The sequence below is a fragment of the Uranotaenia lowii genome, chromosome 3 (assembly GCF_029784155.1).
Source record: "Uranotaenia lowii strain MFRU-FL chromosome 3, ASM2978415v1, whole genome shotgun sequence".
NCBI lineage: Eukaryota > Metazoa > Arthropoda > Insecta > Diptera > Culicidae > Uranotaenia > Uranotaenia lowii.
Window position 1 is genome coordinate 239,340,623 of NC_073693.1, and position 18,844 is coordinate 239,359,466.

At 36.5% G+C, this 18,844-nt stretch overlaps 1 protein-coding gene across 1 annotated transcript in view; it reads right to left on the reverse strand.

Moving 5' to 3' along the window:
- Positions 1-938: 938 nt before the first annotated feature.
- Positions 939-18,844, reverse strand: part of LOC129754620 (Kv channel-interacting protein 1) — a 127,060-nt gene continuing 109,154 nt past the window's right edge. Inside the window, exons 3-7 of the mRNA XM_055750783.1 lie at positions 17,619-18,373; positions 2,856-2,925; positions 2,722-2,792; positions 1,324-1,518; positions 939-1,262 (exon numbers count right to left, since the gene is read on the reverse strand). Coding sequence (XP_055606758.1) covers positions 1,134-1,262; positions 1,324-1,518; positions 2,722-2,792; positions 2,856-2,925; positions 17,619-17,774 — 621 coding nt within the window. The 5' untranslated portion in view covers positions 17,775-18,373 and the 3' untranslated portion in view covers positions 939-1,133. The remainder of the gene's footprint in view (positions 1,263-1,323; positions 1,519-2,721; positions 2,793-2,855; positions 2,926-17,618; positions 18,374-18,844) is intronic.

An 18,844-nucleotide genomic window follows, 5' to 3' on the forward strand; every position in this document is an offset into this window, starting at 1 on the left:
GATTTTTTTTATTGAAATTTGTAGCAGCAACTCGACATTCTGACTTTCTATTACGAGAACATGATTTTCAAATACTTCAATCAAACAATTTGATGATAAGTTTGTTTTTAATCTAACAAATTATTGCTTCACTCAATATGTTACGATTGGATTGGTTTGTGATATCTTTTGGGTGGAATTTCTCAAAAGTTAGTTTTTCATGAGCGTTTAGGAAATTGATGGGTGGAAAAAAATATTTTTTTTTGAGAAATACCAAGTTGTTAGAATTACAAAATATACTTATACTAATTATAATGAATACAACAAAGCTTAGAATTCAAACATTTTAATAATAAAAAGACTTCAGTTTTCAGATAAGAATTTTAGAACGTTTGGAGGACTTAAACTAAAATTTTCGTTTTACTCTCTGGAGCCACAAAAATAATTGATATTTTTTGTTCACTGCCCCAAAATCTGGTAAACAATTTTAAGTTACTTAAAATGCAATTTGAAGTATCAGTTTTGAAGTTTAGAACTTTAGGTAGCCTGAAGTGAAATTTGTGTATTACTCTCTGGAGCCACAACTAAATAATTGATTTTTTTGCTTACTACCCAAAACTAGGTAAATAATTACGATGTACTTAAAATTCAATTTAAAGAAACGGATTTTATATTTAGAACTTTCAGTGGCCTTCAAGTACAATTTCCGTTTCACTCTCTGGAGCCACAGCAAGAATTAAATCTTTGATATTTTAATTTTGTAAGTAGCCAAGTAAATAATTTTGGGTTACACAAAAACTTGGTATTTCTCATTCTGAGTGCTTTAACGTTTTCGATTTCTTTTTTTTTCAATTTGAAATATCACAGACACTTCAATTAATATGATTGACCTTAAAAACCCAGTGGGGATTGAATCAATACGTTTCGTTTGGTTTTGAAAACACAAATTTTCTTCTTGCTCGGGATCTTTCGTTGCCACTACGTTTCTTAACGACTATTAACATTCACAATTGTTAGCTTTGTTACAGAGTGTTCCGAGGCGGGCGGCATGAGCAGCACCCTTACTCTTTGCCCTACAAGTGGATCAAAGAGAAACGATCCGGATCCACGGCCTTGCTCGTTGCTGCCAGAATGCTCTCGGCTGACGATGGTCATCAAAGGCATGTGTCGAACATTTGTAGCGACTTGGTGACGACATCATCCTTGAGGCAAGCCTCCAGGAACTCCTCGATCGTGATGATCCCGTCTTGGTTCAGGTCCAGCTTCGCGAAAACGGTTTCCACCTATTGGGGTTTAAAATATTGATAGTAAAAAATAAATAAAATTCCTACTTCCACACCATACCTGCTCCCGGGCCTTCCGGTCATCCTCCGGCTGGTGGGGCCTTCGGCCCATAAGCTCATGAACCGCCAGAACGATCTCGCCTAACTCTCCCCGGCTGATGCAGCCATCCCCGTTGATGTCGTATAGGCGGAAGGTCCACCTCAGTCGCTCGTATACGGAGCCACGCAATAGTGTTGACAGGGTCACAAGAAGATCCTGAAATCATAACAAAAATGTTAAGTAAATTTTTCGAAAGTTAAATCCTTTCAGGAGTAGTAACTTTTAAACAAAAGCGCAAAATTTTGTCATGTTGAAGCTTACAGTTTTGAAGTTGACTGGCATAACATGAAAATAGTTGTAGAATGAAATTTTTAAAGGAACAAAACCTGTTACGTAAAGCTGGTAATACCTCCCTCCTAAGAGCTTTACGTAATTTATGGACGCCCTGTTATGCTAACACAATTCGGCTCAACTTTTAAAGCCGAATATATTTGAATTGGAAAAAACCTACCCTAAACTGTTATGGATAATAAAAATTGAGAAGAAAGTCGAGTAAGAGTTCTTCTTTCATAAAGTTATCTTGGCTGATTCCTATTTATAAAGAAATAAAAAAAGAAGACTTTCAAGAATGGTACTACAATCGAAACAGTCTGTATGTGCATCTTGAGCCAATTCATTGACAGTGAGCGTCTCATTCAGAAGAATTGCCTCACAATACCACAGACCCGACGAAGTAAAACGACCCAGCAGCTATTATTCGGATGCCAGCGGATGGTCCTGTACCTCATTCTCTATTCACCGGAACCATAACTTATTCATCCATAAATATAATCTTCAATTAAGACAAATTTTCCCCCATTGTGCCAGTAGCACTGCTCGGAGGTCGAACAAAAAGCAAGCTTTCTCCAGCCTCCGTTCCACATATTAAGTAGGAAGGACGACAAGACTCTATGGAGGGGCCGAGCTTAAACGTTAATCGACAGTTTAAAATCAATATTTCCGAAACCAAGAGGATATCCCTTTTTGCATTCCCTTAATGGTTCTTTTGTTCCGGTTTCCACCTGGTTGAGGAATGGGGGATGTGAAGTTCGCCCCATTTCGACCGGACCTAACTTACGGCGCGGTGCTTTTGTGAAGTGAATTCTCTTGTCCTTGCCATTCCGCACGGATTTAATTAGTGCACCTCAGTAGATAGATAGATAGTGTTTGGAATGTTTGGAAAACGACAGGCCAATGGTTTGAAATATTTTTAAAATTTAATGATTTAAAGTCTTGGTCAAACACGATTGAAACTCATTCTCGAAGTTTTGTAGTTTGTTTACGAGACAAAAATAAATTTTGAAGATTCAGGTTCTGAAGAATTATTTGCATAGGAATATGAAATATGAATCTTAAATATTTAAATATTTAAACACTTACCCGAAATGTGATAGAACCGTTACAATTCACATCGAATGCTTTGAACACATAGTGTGCATAAAGGCTGGAATCTGTGGAGTAAAATAAGCAAAATTTTAGATTGATGTCATTGGCATATATCAATATGAACTTACTTCCATGAGGGAAAAATTTAGCATAAATATCCTTAAAACTATCCTCGTGCACTACACCATCGGGGCATTCCTGCAATGAAGAAAAAAAAATATAGTTACATATTTTGAATAATAATTCTGAAGTACGCTAGAGTTGTAGGGTTGAAATATTGATACAATTGTTTAATTATTGCAACACAACAAAATTCGTGTTTTTTAACTACGTCAGGAGCACATAAAAACCTACATTAATAAATTGAAATTATCCTAGCAATTTTGACACTTAATGTTTACTCACAGCCTGGTGCTTACTTATAGTTTTCAGAATACAATGATCGGCTAAAATAAAATGCCACCCATCGTTTTAATCTTAAAACGCCGAGTCTCTCAAAATCTTATCAAATTTGCATAAGTTTGTTGGAAAGCTGGTAATTTCAATATAATTTTACCATTAAATTCATACCATTTTATTCACTCATTAGCAACTAGTCTACTGAATTGCGTTCTTTACGAGTATGACATATAAAAAATCCACTTTATTGTTGTCTTTTGATAAAAACAAACAACCATTAGTTCAAATGACCTTTATTGGCTTTGATTATTTTCTGACCTCGCTTTGCATACTTTTTTGCAAAGTTTCGGTGACATTTCGGGGGATCCTGCCAAACCCAAAACAGTGAAATAGCTCATTTTTTATTCTTAACCAAGGCCGGATTAAAGGGGGGGCAAAAGGGGCAATTGCCCCGGGCCCCCCGGTTAAGGCCCCCCCCCCCCCGAGGGAAAAAAAGTTTTAACATTACTTTATCCATACTACCTCAATTTCTACAAATCTATGAAAAGAAATCAAAACTAGAAAATCGGAATGAAAACTTGAAATATAACAACCAAAGGGGCCCCCGTTAAATAATATCTAGAATAGTGTTTCTCTTACATAAATTAAGGGGGCCCCCTACAGGAAGCAGTGGAGAAGTTCTTCCGCATTTTTCGGGCTGAGAACATCAAAATCTTGGTATTGAATTTCAAAATTTTCAACCCAAAATCTGGACAAAAATAATGTAGACCGAATTCGAAAAAAATTTTAGAGAATATGAGGAAAAACACCTGAAATTTTCTTTTTTTTATCGTAACATCTCAGTCAGGATGTTCTGTACAGAACAGGTAAAATTTAGAAAAACAACTCCTCATTTTCAATAAAAACAAACGTCTTGCACAATTATAATGTTTATTATCACGTTCACTTTCCAAGTAATGGTGACTGCTCTAAAAGCTATTTTCGTCAAAACTGGCTAAAAGTGCTAAGACAGAACAGAGAAACTCTATGATAAAAATTTCAAAATTCTACCCGGGCAGTATCCGGATTAATACCGGGAATTATTATAACTTTTCACTTTTTAATCATTATTGTTCAGACTTTCGTTGGTTGATAAACTCTAAACCATTTTGAATTTTGGAAAATAAAATCTATGAAAAAAAATTGGACCAATCGACAGCACTGAGTTTCTTTATTGAATTTCCATTGGGTTTAAAATTCGTATTTGAACATTTTCATCTGATTTCACCAAAATTTTACTATATACTAAAATCCTGAATTCAGCATTTAAAACGGTCTCATAGATGAGTTGCTAATATCATTGAGTGATTCTTTTAACATGAATATTTCTATGTTATTTTCATCTTTTACTTTTCCAGATCCAATTCATTGAGATCTTCATGTTTTGTGTTGTTACTTCAGTTACTGAAGTTCAGTTTCATGGTTTTCTGAATTTTGGGAACTCATGATCTTTGGTTTAAGTTCTTAACTCATTTGGATTCCTTATCTGACTTTTTTTTAATGATAACTGATTCTGTATTTTAAACATTTAATCTCTATGGCTTCGGGGCCATCGAATTAAACTTTTGTCACATTCAGAATAAAAATTTGATTTTTTTTTATCTGATGAGAATCATATTCAAAAACATGCCATGAAAACGTTTCGTTTGTGTTTCAAAGATATAAAATTGAAAAACACATTTGGTACAATTTCTGCTTTGGCTCTGATTGTAACTTAGAATCTCTATTTTTTTAAATTCATATTTCGTTCCTCAAAACTTGATTTGCAATAATGATTTAGATTTAAGACACTGAATTGTAGTTTTTAACATTACCATATTTAAAGTATTGAGTACTTTATTTTCTTCTGTATCTCTATGGAATTTGAATTTAATTATTTTGTTTATTTTGTTTATTTTTTTTTGAATTTTGTATTTTATGTTTCAAATCTTCATGATACTTTCCAAGGTGAAAATTTCTCGATGAAGCACAAACCAGACGATCAGTAATGAAATGAAAACATTTAAAATATCTATCCCGTCATTATTCTAAATCAGAGAATTTTAGATGGTGATTTATTTTATTTTTTTATTTACATAGTATTCCGTCTTACGACATAACTTGACAAACATAATTCCTAAAATTCACTCGGTTCATAGCAACCGCTCTCCAATTTCTCGGGCACCCCACGTTCGCCAGATCACGCTCCACTTGGTCTAACCACCTCGCTCGTTGCGCCCCCGTTCGTCTTGTTCCTACCGGATTCGTAGCGAACACCTGTTTTGCAGGACAGTCATCCGGCATTCTCGCAACATGTCTCGCCCAGCGTATCCGGCCAGTTTTCACCACCTTCTGGATACTGGGTTCGCCGTAGAGTCGCGCGAGCTCGTGGTTCATCCTTCGCCTCCACACTCCGTTCTCCTGTACGCCGCCAAAGATGGTTCTTAACACTCGTCGCTCAAATACTCCGAGTGTACGCAGGTCCTCCTCGAGCAATATCCATGTCTCGTGCCCGTAGAGAACAACCGGTCTAATGAGCGTCGTATACAGGTTACACTTCGTGCGAGGGCTAAGTCTTCTCGACCGCAGTTGCTTGTGGAGTCCATAGTAGGCACGACTTCCGCTGATAATTCGCCTCCGGATCTCACGGCTGGTGTCATTGTCTGCGGTCACCAGTGAGCCGAGATAGACAAAGTCTTCGACTATCTCCAGCTCGTCGCCGTCGATCGTGACCTTGTTATTACTGGACAAGCGGGTTCGGTCGGTCTCGGATCCGCAGGCCAGCATGTACTTTGTCTAGGACGTATTAATCATCAACCCAATCCTTCCTGCTTCGCGTTTCAGTTTGCGGTAGATGTCTTCCACCGCCGCAGATGATCTGCCGACTATATCAATGTCATCGGCAAAGCAGATAAGTTGACTGGATCTGTTGAAAATCGTGCCCCGCATTTCGCCCATCGCTTGTCGAATAACACCTTCTAGCGCCACGTTGAACATCATGCAGGATAGACCATCACCTTGTCGAAGCCCCCTGCGTGATTCGAATGAACTCGACAATTCACCCGAGATCCGCACACAGCACTGCGTTCCATCCATCGTCGCCTTGATCAGTCTGATCAGCTTCCCGGAAAAGCCGTTCTCGTCCATGATTTTCCATAGCTCGTTACGGTCGATCGTGTCGTATGCGGCTTTGAAGTCGATGAATAGATGGTGCGTAGGGACTTGGTGTTCCCGGCATTTTTGGAGGATTTGCCGTAATGTAAATATCTGGTCAGTCGTTGACCGTCCCTCCATGAAGCCGGCCTGATGACTTCCCACGAATCTGTTTGCTTGTGGCGTTAGGCGGCGGAGTAGGATTCGGGACAACACTTTGTAGGCGGCGTTGAGGACAGTGATCGCTCGGTAGTTCTCACAGTCCAATTTGTCGCACTTCTTGTAGATGGGGCATATTACCCCCTCCTTCCACTCCTCCGGTAGCTGTTCTATGTCCCAGATCCGGATTATCAACCGGTGTAGGCAATCGGCCAACTTGTCCGGGCCCATTTTGATGAGTTCAGCTGCGATGCCATCCTTCCCAGCCGACTTGTTTCTATTCAGCTGGCGAATGGCTTCCTTAACTTCACTCATCGTTGGAAGTGGCTCCTCTTCGTCGTTGGCTACGCCGGCGATGTACCTTCCCCCACCGTCTTGATCTCCTGCATGTGCGCCGTTCAGGTGTTCATCGAAGTGTTGCTGCCACCTTTTGATCACCTCACGATTGTCCGTCAGGATACCCCCGTCCTTATCCCGGCACATTTCGGCTTGCGGCACGAAGCCTTTGAGGGATGCGTTGAGTTTCTAATAGAACTCTCGTGTTTCTTGGGAACGATGCAGCTGCTCCAGCTCCTCAAGCTCCTCCTCCTCCAGGCGGCGCTTTTTCTCCTGGAAAAGTCGGACTCGCTGCCTCTTCCGCTGTCGGTGATTTTCCACATTTCGACGGGTGCCTCTCTGCACTACTGCCGCCCGCGCGGCATTCTCTTCGTCCATCACCCTCCTACACTCCTCGTCGAACCAGTCGTCGAGATCGCTCCACATAACCGATGACGTTCTCCGCAGCACTGTTGATGGCTGTTTTGATGGTATCCCAACAGTCCTCGAGAGGGGCTTCGTCAAGCTCGCCCTCTGCCGGCAGCGCTGCTTCGACCGCTTGCGCGTAGTCTGCCGCGACCTCAGGTTGCTTCAGTCGCGCGATATTTAACCGAGGCGGGCCCCGGTTTCGCGTGTTGTTTACTACGGAGAGTTTTGGACGCATCTTCACCATCACCAGATAATGGTCCGACTCGATGTTGGCGCCCCGACAGGATCTGACGTCGATGATGTCCGAGAAGTGCCGGCTGTCAATCAAAACGTGGTCGATTTGTGATTGAGTTTGGTACGGTGATCTCCAGGTGTAGTTGTGTGGGAGGCGGTGCTGGAAAAAGGTACTACGTACAGCCATTCGTTTGGAGGCGGCGAAATCAATAAGTCTGAGGCCGTTTTCGTTAGTCAGCTGGTGTGCACTGAACCTTCCAATTGTCGGTTTGAATTCCTCCTCCTGGCCGACCTGAGCATTGAAATCCCCGATGACGATCTTGATATCATGTTTTGGGCAACGGTCGTATTCACGCTCCAGCTGCGCGTAAAATTCGTCTTTGTCGTCACCGGTACTTCCGAGGTGAGGGCTGTGCACGTTGATGATGCACGTAGATGGTGATAAGAATGTTAAAAAAAAATTGAGCATAAAATTTTTCATTTGGAAGCTCAAATCAGAGCTTTCATTTGTGAGAAATTTCTAAACTCTTCCGCGATGTTTGCACTTGATTGATTATTAATTTTTAATTGAAGATACCAGAAACCATCTTCTACAAAGATAACATGGCAATTTGAAGAGAGTATATTGAAGTCATCTCCAGTTCTTTAACACGTTTAAAATGTTCAGCATATCATGCGAAAAAGAACATCGAATCATAGGGGCCCCCAACAAAAATTGCCTCGGGCCCCCCGATAGCTTAATCCGGCCCTGTTCTTAACATAATTTTTGTGTACCTTTTTGTTCAAAAACGTCTAAAAACTCTCAAGAGAATTCATTTTGGAGCTAGGGATGGCCACACGATTGGTTTGGGTCATGTAGATCAAAAGAGTGCTGCTATTTTTTTACGCTTTTTGATTAAGGTCATTATTTTTCTAAAGAATCTAAGTATGTATATGCCTTCCTGTTCCGTTTTTAGTATGGATTCTTCCAGGTTCGCGCTTAATGTGTCGATTTTGTCATCAACAATCACATTACTGTTGATTCGCATAAACAAATTCAGCCCGCCTTATTTAGACTCCTCATTACCATATTCACCATGGACTTAGAACTCAGAATTTATTTATTCACTAGCTGACCCGGTGTGCTTTGCTACACCTTTCAAAAACAAATGATATTTTCAGAAATTATTCAAATTTTTTTTGTTTTGTTGGCATTATTTTAAATCAACTTATAACATAATTCATAAGCAACCGCTATAAAATGAGAGCTGCAGCTGGAGTTACGAATTGCAACACAAAGATGGCTTAAGCTAATATTCTGAATTTTGAACTATAAATTTGTGTTAAAGATCTAATAATTTTAATCTGGCTTGGCCCTGAAAAAGGAGGGTCTCAAAATAATCGTACGCAAACAATCTAACTTATAAAATATTGTTTGTTTTTGCTGGATATTCTCTGGATTTAGGCTAAGAACTGATAAGAGAGCCCCCCTGTCCTTTCCTACACCCCGCTGGATTGGGGTCGTGGTCTTTTATAATCATACCTATTTTTTCGTGCCCAAAAATCCTCTTATATCAAATAAATTTCCATTGGTTGATAAGTTTTTAAGCTTTACAACATAATTTTTAAGGTGCACTGTCATTTCTTCCCCTCTCTGCACTGTAAAGCGTAAGGGTCTATAACATTCGTAGAAACATATCTCGTAACCAATTACTTTTCCATGCCATATTTGTTTCCATTTCGTTAGCATGAATTGAGAAGTTGTGCTAACAAAATTGTATTGGGCTCACCTCCCTCATCCTATGTACCTATTCAGTGGAAGGAGTCAGATAATCATAGAATCGCACCAAAATGATTTTTCGTGTTAAGTTTTGTCCATTTCTCGGATGTTGTAAAAAAAAGGTAAATATAAGCTCTCCTGTTCCCTTCTTATATTCTCAATTCTATCCTCCTACTGCTACAAAAGAATTGTTTCGCATAGAAAAATTTCTCGCATTGAAATACCATCCCATGCCACATTTGGTTTTGTTTGCGTACTAAATTCTTGAGTTATGCATAAACTTGAAAGGAAGTACCACCCCCCCCCGTCCATTCTCCCCATTGAATGGAGGGGTGAGAACTTAATGTTCATAAAAGTATTTTTCGTACTCAAATACTTTTTGATGTCAAATTGGATTTCATTTGCTCGATTAATTCTCGAGTTATGCGAAAAATTTGTATGGAAGCCCCCTTTGTCCCTTTATATCTTTCCGCTGAAAAAAGATGGGGTATAAATTTATAATAGAAACATTTCTTGTATCCAAATACTTTCACATGTCAAATATGGTACCATTTGCTCGATCCGCTCTCCAGTTAGACTGGAAATTGTAAGGAAGACCTCTCCTCCACCTTTCCATCCAACTCTTTGAAGGAGTGAGGGATACTAAATATTCATAGAAGCATTTCTCCTACCCAAATTTCGTTCCATGCCAATTTAGGTCCCATTTGCTGTTGTAGTTCTCGAGTTATGCAGTAAAAATTGTATGAAATTCCCCTCCCTTTTTCCTTTCTCCCCACTGGAAGAAGGAAGGGGTCTCAAACAATCATTAGAACATTTCACGTTCCAAAATATCCGCCCATGCCAAATTTGGTTACATTTGCTTAACCCTCATCCGCATCAGATTTCATTACCCTAATCAGCACTAGGAGTTTCAATTTGACACTACAAGCTCAAATCGTTATAACTTTTGGCGTTTTCAACCGATTAGGTACGCATCATTATTTCTTCTCTCGGCTTGGCTCTCTGCCCAAATCACCACCCACCGTACCTACTCGGAGAGCAAACAAACACGTTTTGCTGGACGCGCTGCTTGTGGTTCTAGAAATTCAGGAATGATTTTACGTTTATAATTTTCATATTTTTGTGAAATCTCACAGCGTGAATTGTTGCACCTCACTAGAATGTAGATTAAATTAGCTTTCCAATGAATATACTTTCGATCGGTCCAAAAAAAAGTAAAAGCACTGAAAATCCGGGTACAACCTAACGGTGGACCACAAAAACAGATGAAATTTCAATTTGTAAAAAAATCGCGCAAAATAGTGAACTTTGAAAAATTCCAGTAAATTCAATTTTTGTTGCAGCAAAAATCTAAAGACAACAAAATGTTGGAATTAGAATAAATTTTGTAGCCATATTTTTTTCGAAAACTCTACCATCGCTCAAACAGTTTTTACTAGCAATCGAATGAAAAGTGTTTGAAAAGAGGATACAGGTACACAAGTATCTATATATTTTCTGACAGCCAGGCTGCTCTCCGAGCACTAAGTACGTTCACATGTTACTCCAAGCTAGTATGGAAGTGTATTGTTGCACTAAGAAACCTGGCCATACGGAACAGAGTATTTTTATTCTGGATTCCAGGCCACTGCGGTATACAAGGGAACAAAGAAGCGGACCAGCTAGCTATGGAAGGATCTCAGGGCCTGTTAATTGGACCAGAACCCTTCTGGGGAGTATCGAGGAATGCCTTAAATATGGAACTCAAGAACTGAGAAAGCACCACTATTGACTCCAACTGGAGAACAGCAGAGGGAGCAGCTCAGGCGAAAAGATTCATTGAACCAAGCGCGCGACTCTCCAAAAACATGTTGAACTTAAGTAAGAACGAGTTAAGTACTTACACAGGTCTCTTGAGCGGACATTGTCCGACAAAACAACATCTCAAACGGATAAACATTATTCAAAACGACGACTGTCGGTTCTGCGGGTTCGAAAAAGAAACTGCAGAGCATCTTCTATGCATCTGCTGCGCCCTCCTTAATAGGAGAGGGCGTGCTCTTGGGGCAAAGTTAATAAGCGCACAAGACTTATGGGTGCATATCAGCCCTAAGAAGGTTATATCATACATCTTTGATATCATACCCGATAGTGGTAAAATGCTTAGTCAGCAATCAACTGTCACTTCAACCCATAGTGCAGGTGAGCCTGATAGCATACAGTAACGCGGGGTTATTACCATAATAGATCAACTACTGGTCGCAGTGGGCTCTCCCCTACAAGGATAAAAAGGGTTCGTCCATAAAAAAAGTAAAAATACAACATTCAAGAACTTTTGAAATCATTTGGGGTCCCCGAAGAAATTTTTGTTTTTTGAAGCTTCTGAAAAAAGTTACAAGCCTTCAAACTTGCAATAGTGTCAAAATGACACTCTAATGCGGATGAGGGTTAAAAGAAAACACCGAACATGATCTTGAATTACTAGTTGACTTTTTTCTTTGCAATTACATGTAAATGAACTTGAAAAAAAAAAACAATTTCTTGTTGTTTAAACTTCGGGGAAACTTTCAAACTCTAAACATTTCTGTTAAAGGTAATACAAATCGACTCATCAAAGTATCTGGGTCTATTCAAAGATGAGAACTTGAAATGGAATATTCATACGAAAAAAGTCTGCGATAAATTAATACCATATGTGTATGCTTTAAGAAAAATACGCCCACTCATTTCTGAAAGTACAGCCTGGAAGATATACTTTGCTTGTATTCATTTCCACATAGCATACAATGCATTTGGGGTAGTAGTGCCAGTATCAGTCTACAACCCATTGCCGTAGGAACGAGGGGGGGGGGGGTTTGGGGGTCAAACCCCCCCTCCCCCATGAGTGTCCAAAACAGCAAGTGAAGTATTACACTCTACACTCAAAATTTAAAATTCAGGATCAAATTATTATAATAGCGCTAAGTTATTCAAGAGTAACAATCTAGACTAAAACCTAATGCCAAAACCTCAAAAACCCATCCAAAGTTAAAAATTCTGCTACAGTTTTTCAAAACTTTCTCATTTGTTCATAAAATAAAGTTGCCAGAATTTTATCATCACGTATTCGGGCCAGACAAATCCGGACTGTTTTGTATAAAAACCTTGCAAATCCGAGTATTGGATTTCAAAATTGTCGACCAAAATCCGAGCAATATCCTGGAAATTTTGGTCAAAACCTAGGAATTACATATCAAAAATCAAGAAAAATAACTTTAAAAACCTTTCATGAATCTTTTTTTAAACTTGCTCCAAAAGTTTTGGACGCATAAATAAAAAATATTTAAAACACAGTTTTTTTTAAATTTGATTTAAGAATGCAAATGAGAATAAACTCGAGAAAAAATCGGGCTTTTCCAATGAAATCCGGGCAACCGAGACGAACCGGACTTTTCCCAAATTTTATACTGATTATCCAGGCCAACCCGGTTAAAACCGGGCAGTCTGCAACCTTATCATAGAAATTCAGGTCTGAATATTTAATTTTGAATTAAACCCATTTTGGAGGTTCTGGTTCCATATTCCCATAACCAAAATTGTATTTTTACATATTTTTGTATTTCTGATTCTGTATCAAGTTTAGGTTTCTCGATTTTCAGTTCGAATAATCATAAGAAATAAGGAGTGAAAAGCTGTTTTAAAATCCTGGTTCAAATTCGGTTTTCCATTTTATATCAAATTAGAATCATTTTTTTTTCGAAAATTGCATGTATTTTCAATGTTTTGATAATAGATTTCCGAATATGAAAAAAGAAGAATTTTGTTTTATATTCAAATTCAAAGTCTTTAAACTTTATTCTAACACAAAATTTAAACATTTAAAGCTCTTAAGTGGCGATCCAAAATAGAAAACTTGGATCCAAATTCAAATTCTAATTTATATTTACAAAACAGATTAAAAATAAATTATTGAAATAATGAATTAAGATAAACCAGCACTACAGAATTCAAATAAAAGATTTATAAATATAAATATATAAATATATAAATATATAAATATATGAATAAGAGTTCTAACACTTGGCTCATAAAATTCTGATCTGGAATTAAGATTCGGAAAACGTATTTTTTGTACATTTCAGAAATCGTATAGAAATTCGGAAACAGATTCAAAATTCAATTTTTGAAATCAGGCTCAGAATTGAGTTTTAAAATTCAGAAAAAGATTGAGCTTGTGAATGAGAATTTTAATGATCATAAAATCACAAATATAAAGTTTTTTTTTATTTTGATTACCGCAATTACTAATAATCCTTATCCTTCCCTTTTTTCTAATGATCACCGAGAAAAATCAATCGATCAATCAGATCATCAATATAAAGTAGAGTTTGAGTTAATTTTCTAAGTTTTGTTTTATGCAAAATATCCCAAATAATATTTTAACAAAATTAACCACACGATTTTCATTATGGAATTGATTCTTTATGAAAAATATTTGCTGTTAAAGAAATATATATCTGATCTTCACCTAAAATATCTATACAAAATCCTGTATTTTCTCGGTGTATTGTTAAATACATTATTAATATTGCAGTTTTTTTGAAGCCAAATAAAAATAATAATTTTAGTTCAAGTTTACATCAAGCAAATTTGATCCGGAATGTTTTTTATATCTCATAGTCTCTTCCGAAAATTTTATTTATTTTCATCAAAGGTTAGAAACTTGGAACGTGCAAAAGAGTTTGGAAGATCGAGCTTGTTTGATTTGAGTAGAGAATAAGTTTTTTTTTAAAGAAATTGAAAGCTTCCCTAAAAAGAATTTATTTTATGCTCAAATCAAATAACTTTGATCTACCAGACCCTTAAACAAGTTCAAAAAATTTAACCATCGTTGAAAGCTAATTGAATTTTTTGTTCCAAAGGACCACTTTTCTATAGTTACGATTTTATACGAAAACTATAATTGAGTACCGTTAACTGGGGGAGCTTTGATCACCGGGGTAACTTTGATCAACATGAAATTTTTGCAGATAATCATCATTAAATTAGTAAAAAGTTGAACTATCTGAAAATTTGGTTTTTTATTAGAAGATTTTTGATTTTACCTATAATGTAATTTTAAAATCTTAAAATATCTGGTTTTTCGAAGGCTCAGAAACAAACAACTCTCCTGATCAAATTTAACCATTTAGAAGCAAAAGGGTTGTTTTATGTGAAAGTTCAACTTTTTTCTTTGTTGAGGTTTAGTTTAAGTGATATTTTTATGGTAAAAATGGCTAAAACCCAGTTTACGGTAGTTAAAAATTAATAATCATATAGATACAAACATAATTTGTTTCAGTTTTTTTTGTATTCGTGAATTGTTGGGAAAAAATCATAGGTAAAAATCAGTCACCGAACCCCCCATGAGTCGGTTCTTCCTACGGCCCTGCTACAACCTATACGCATCTTACAGAACAAATAACAGCGTAGAAAAATGTACTTACATAATTAAACAAGCACCCGCAAATTGCATCCATGAAAGACCTAAAGTACATAACAAAAATATGCTCATACGCTTATGATCTTTGATTTTTTGATGAAACATCATAAAGTCACACAAACGCAACCAACTTGCAAATCATAGCTGGTGGAGAATCGTGGGCCACATTTTGTGGATCATGTCGGCCACATTTATATGTATGTTTTTATACACCTTCTGAAATTAAAATATCTGCAAAGTTTTCTTATGCCAAATAAAAAGTTGTGAAAAATATTTTGTCCATTTTTTCCAATGCGATAGAGACGAACATAAATCCCTATATAAGGAATTTTGCCAAAACGTTCGCAAGCCAGGAATTAAGAACTATTCGATCTTACACAACTCTCGTTTTTATTTCCTCATCTGAAGTTGCTCTAAAATAACTAAATGAATTATAAAATTTCAGTTTTGGGTCAACTCATAAACTTGGCACGTTATTTAGTCAATTTGGATTTGGTGGCTCACGTTTCTTCACAGTTTTTCAAAATCCAAAAAAAAACTTTTTTTCAAACAGTCAAAACATGGGAAAAAATAAGAAAAATTCCTAATGATACCCTAAAAATGTAGCAAACCTTTCCATTATTTTTTTTCTTTTTATCTATTATAATAAAAAAATTATGAAGCAAAGAAAAAAAGTGGCCCATAATTCCCCCTTTCTCCCCTACGAATTATTTCTTTCATCATATTATTGATCGCTTGGAATGTGTTGCAAAGGAGCTAAATAGATACATATTTCCCTACTGAAGCGGGGATTGCGGGTTCAAGTCCTGCCGGTGAGCCGTTGTATCTTTTTCGAACTATTCATGATATTCACGGTTTATATTCTTTCTTACTTTGATACCTCATGTTTCTCTAATACTTCCCAGCACCTTCGAAAATTTCCCTCTGACAATGGAAAAGTTATATTAAAATTTTAGGCACAAAATTCAAAATAAAAAGCATATGAAGCATATTAACATTAAATTCCATGGAGATAGAGGTAAAGAGTTCAAGAGTAAAGTTCAAAATTTAAAATCAGATTTTATCAAGAACCACAATTTAGTGTCTCAACTTAAAGACATAGTTTCAAATCAAGAATTTTAAAATGCATTTCAATTTAAATTCAAAGACCAAATTGAGAATAAAACTGCAATTTGAAATTCAAAAATCAAATAATTTCACAATTTTGAATCTTGAAAACACAAAAAAACGTATTCATGAAATGTGTTAAAATTTCAAAATATAATGCGGATAACAATTAGAAATTGAGAATATGATTCTCATCAGATCAAATATTAAAAACAGAAACAATTTTGAAATTCTTTTTCTAAATTTTCAAAAGTTACATTTAAATAGAGATAAGATGTTCAAAACTCCGAATCAATAATGATAAAAAAATTAGATAAGGAATCCAAACATCTTGAATTCTTGTAACTCAGAAAAACGATGAAACTGAAGAAACAACACAAAACTCGAAAATCTCAATAAATTGAATGATAATCTTTTTTTGCTGAAAATAAATTGACAATGTTTAATTTGAAAACAGTATGATGAATTCAGGATATTTACTTTAGTAGAGGATAATTTTTAAAAAGAAGGTCTTTCTCAGAAACAAAAATTTAAAATTTCGGTTCAATCAGGATAAATTTCAATTCAAATTGCAAATATGCAAACGGCTAAAATTGAAGCACCTATAGTTATTTTTTTGAGATATTGATTTTTGAAAAAAATAAAAGTGTAGAGTGTATAATCCAACGCAATTTCAGTAATGATCGAATAGCTAACATAGGCTAACATGCACTATTCAATTTCATATTTATGCTTTTACATTGAGCTTCTGATTTCTGATTTCCCAGTTTCATTAGTTTCATTCTTACTCAAAATTTCAAGTAGAAGATCTCATCGCTGGTCGCTCAACGAGCTTGAAGTTGTATGGGCTTTTGAGACATTTTTTCGGGAGAAAAAATTAGTTTTTTTTTCACTTATGTATGTTTTAAAGTCTTTTGGTTAATTAAGGTAAACATATGAATCTACTAATAAAATGCATATTTTTGAAAATCCTCATAAATAATTATATTTAATAAGTTTTAAGTTAATTAAATGAAATGGTAGATGTTTTTCCTTATGTTCTGTACTGCATTTTCTTGTAGAAACTGAAAATTACTGCAATATATTCAAATTATGACGAAGCTAAGAAAAAATTATTCCAGCTTCTAAAAAGCCATAATATGTTTTTAAATGTGGAGAAAATACTTGATAATTAAATCACAATCGTTGGGAACTCCTAAAATTTTTTATAAGATGAATTACAAAAACGATGTATTATTAATTGTAGGGTAAACTTTCAAGTTTCCCCGGATTAATTCGGCCATGCCCGGGGTTTCAAAGTAAAGTAGACAATTAAAGCAAACTATAGCTGGTCTGTTAAGTAGCCAGCATATTGTAAAAACAAGTCCCGTATTTTGCTGGTTATAGGCATTGTTAAAGAAACAAGAAAAATTGATTTGGGCTCCATTTTTTTAACTTGCTTTTTTTAGTTTGAAAAATCGCTGCTTACATGTTTCGTTAATGAAAAAAATTGAAGTGTTTTTCTCACTTCCCAGTTTTTGAAGATTTTTAAAAGATACAAAATTGCATTCGGCGAATATTTAAAGACCATCTAAAGAGATTTGCTTTGTCATGTTTGTGTTATTCCAGCAATGAGCATATTATGACGACACCAATCTGTCAAAAAGCGTAACAAGCAGAATGAAACCAAAAAATGGAAGCGAAATACCATAACCGGATCCCTTTGAATTATCCGAGGAGCATTTTTTAACCTTTTCCGAACCCTTAATTGGATCCATTTTTTTTCGAATGCTCGAAAAATGCCATTTCTATGAAACAGTTCTCTTGTCCTGTCCTGTCAACGCCAAAAAACTGATTGTGCACGCAATTCCAGTAGGAAAATAAGCTAAAGCTACTCACCGTTTTGAAGCCCCGATACATGACTCGTATCTCCTGGCGGGTGAATTTTGTCAGTCTGCAGAGGTCCTCGAGGGCCACCGGAATCGGCTTGGGGGCCCTCGTCGGTTCCAGCTCGTACACAACCTCCTCGATGGGACTGTCCGGTGGGGTTGCCATCTTTGCATTGACCTTCTAAGAGGACCTGGTTCCTGCACAATGTTTTTTTGGTTTTTGTTCTGTAGCGAATGGATGATTTCAGCACGCTTTTTTAGTATAACGATAGTTGTTGTTGTTTTTGAGCAATAGTTAGTAGGTAGTTTGTCGGCTGTTCAAAATGTCAGCTGCTGTAGACTTGATTGGATCACGAAAACGGTTTTATAAACTTTGATTAACTTTCAGTAGCAATTGCCGGAAAAGTGCTATTTCCGGTCTCGGCTCTGCCTGGCTGAACAGGGTTCAATCGGGAACGTTTTGAGTTGATGATGTGTTTCCAGGCACGCACACACACGTTATGCACTTCCGGTGCAAAATAGGGTAATCGATTGCGTTGAGCGTGAGGGGAGTTGTTAACTTTATGGGTTGAACCGAGGATTTTCTGCTGCCGGTAAAAGTAGCTTTCCGAGTAGAGATCCCTTGTGCAATGGTGAAACTTCTTTCCCGGATCGTTTTTTTCCAGTAGTGATTCGATGGTGGATGGGAAGTGGAATTGATTTTAACCCGAAGAAGTTTTTCCACTTGGATGCGTTTTAGTTTCTCCGACTGGAAATTGCTGGTATCTGGAAAGAAAAAATAAAATGGGAAAATTGCAGTGAGTTGAAACTTTAAAAGCTTAAAATACGAACGCATATGCAGTGCAACTCGAATGGTATCTATCAAACTTTAACTTTTCACAAGTTTCAGCATAATAATGTTCAAATATATCTTGTCATTTTTTCAAACTCGGATATACACATAAGTATGGATCTGAAATGTTTTAAGTAATTCACATTTTTTATTATTCTCTTCATTCATAAAAAATCAAAAACAATACAAAGATTTTCAAGATCAGAATATTTGGCTGTTAAAATGAACAAACTTTGTAAAACAAGATTAAGAATTGTTCTTAGAATTCTACGTTTCGTTCATTCATTGCTACATCTTATAAGGATTAAGTTTGCGTGTAAAATTGATGAATGGATTCTCAATTCTGCAAGTTTTGCTTCACAATTTCCCTTTTTAATCAGGGTGGCCAGCGAACCGGGAAAACC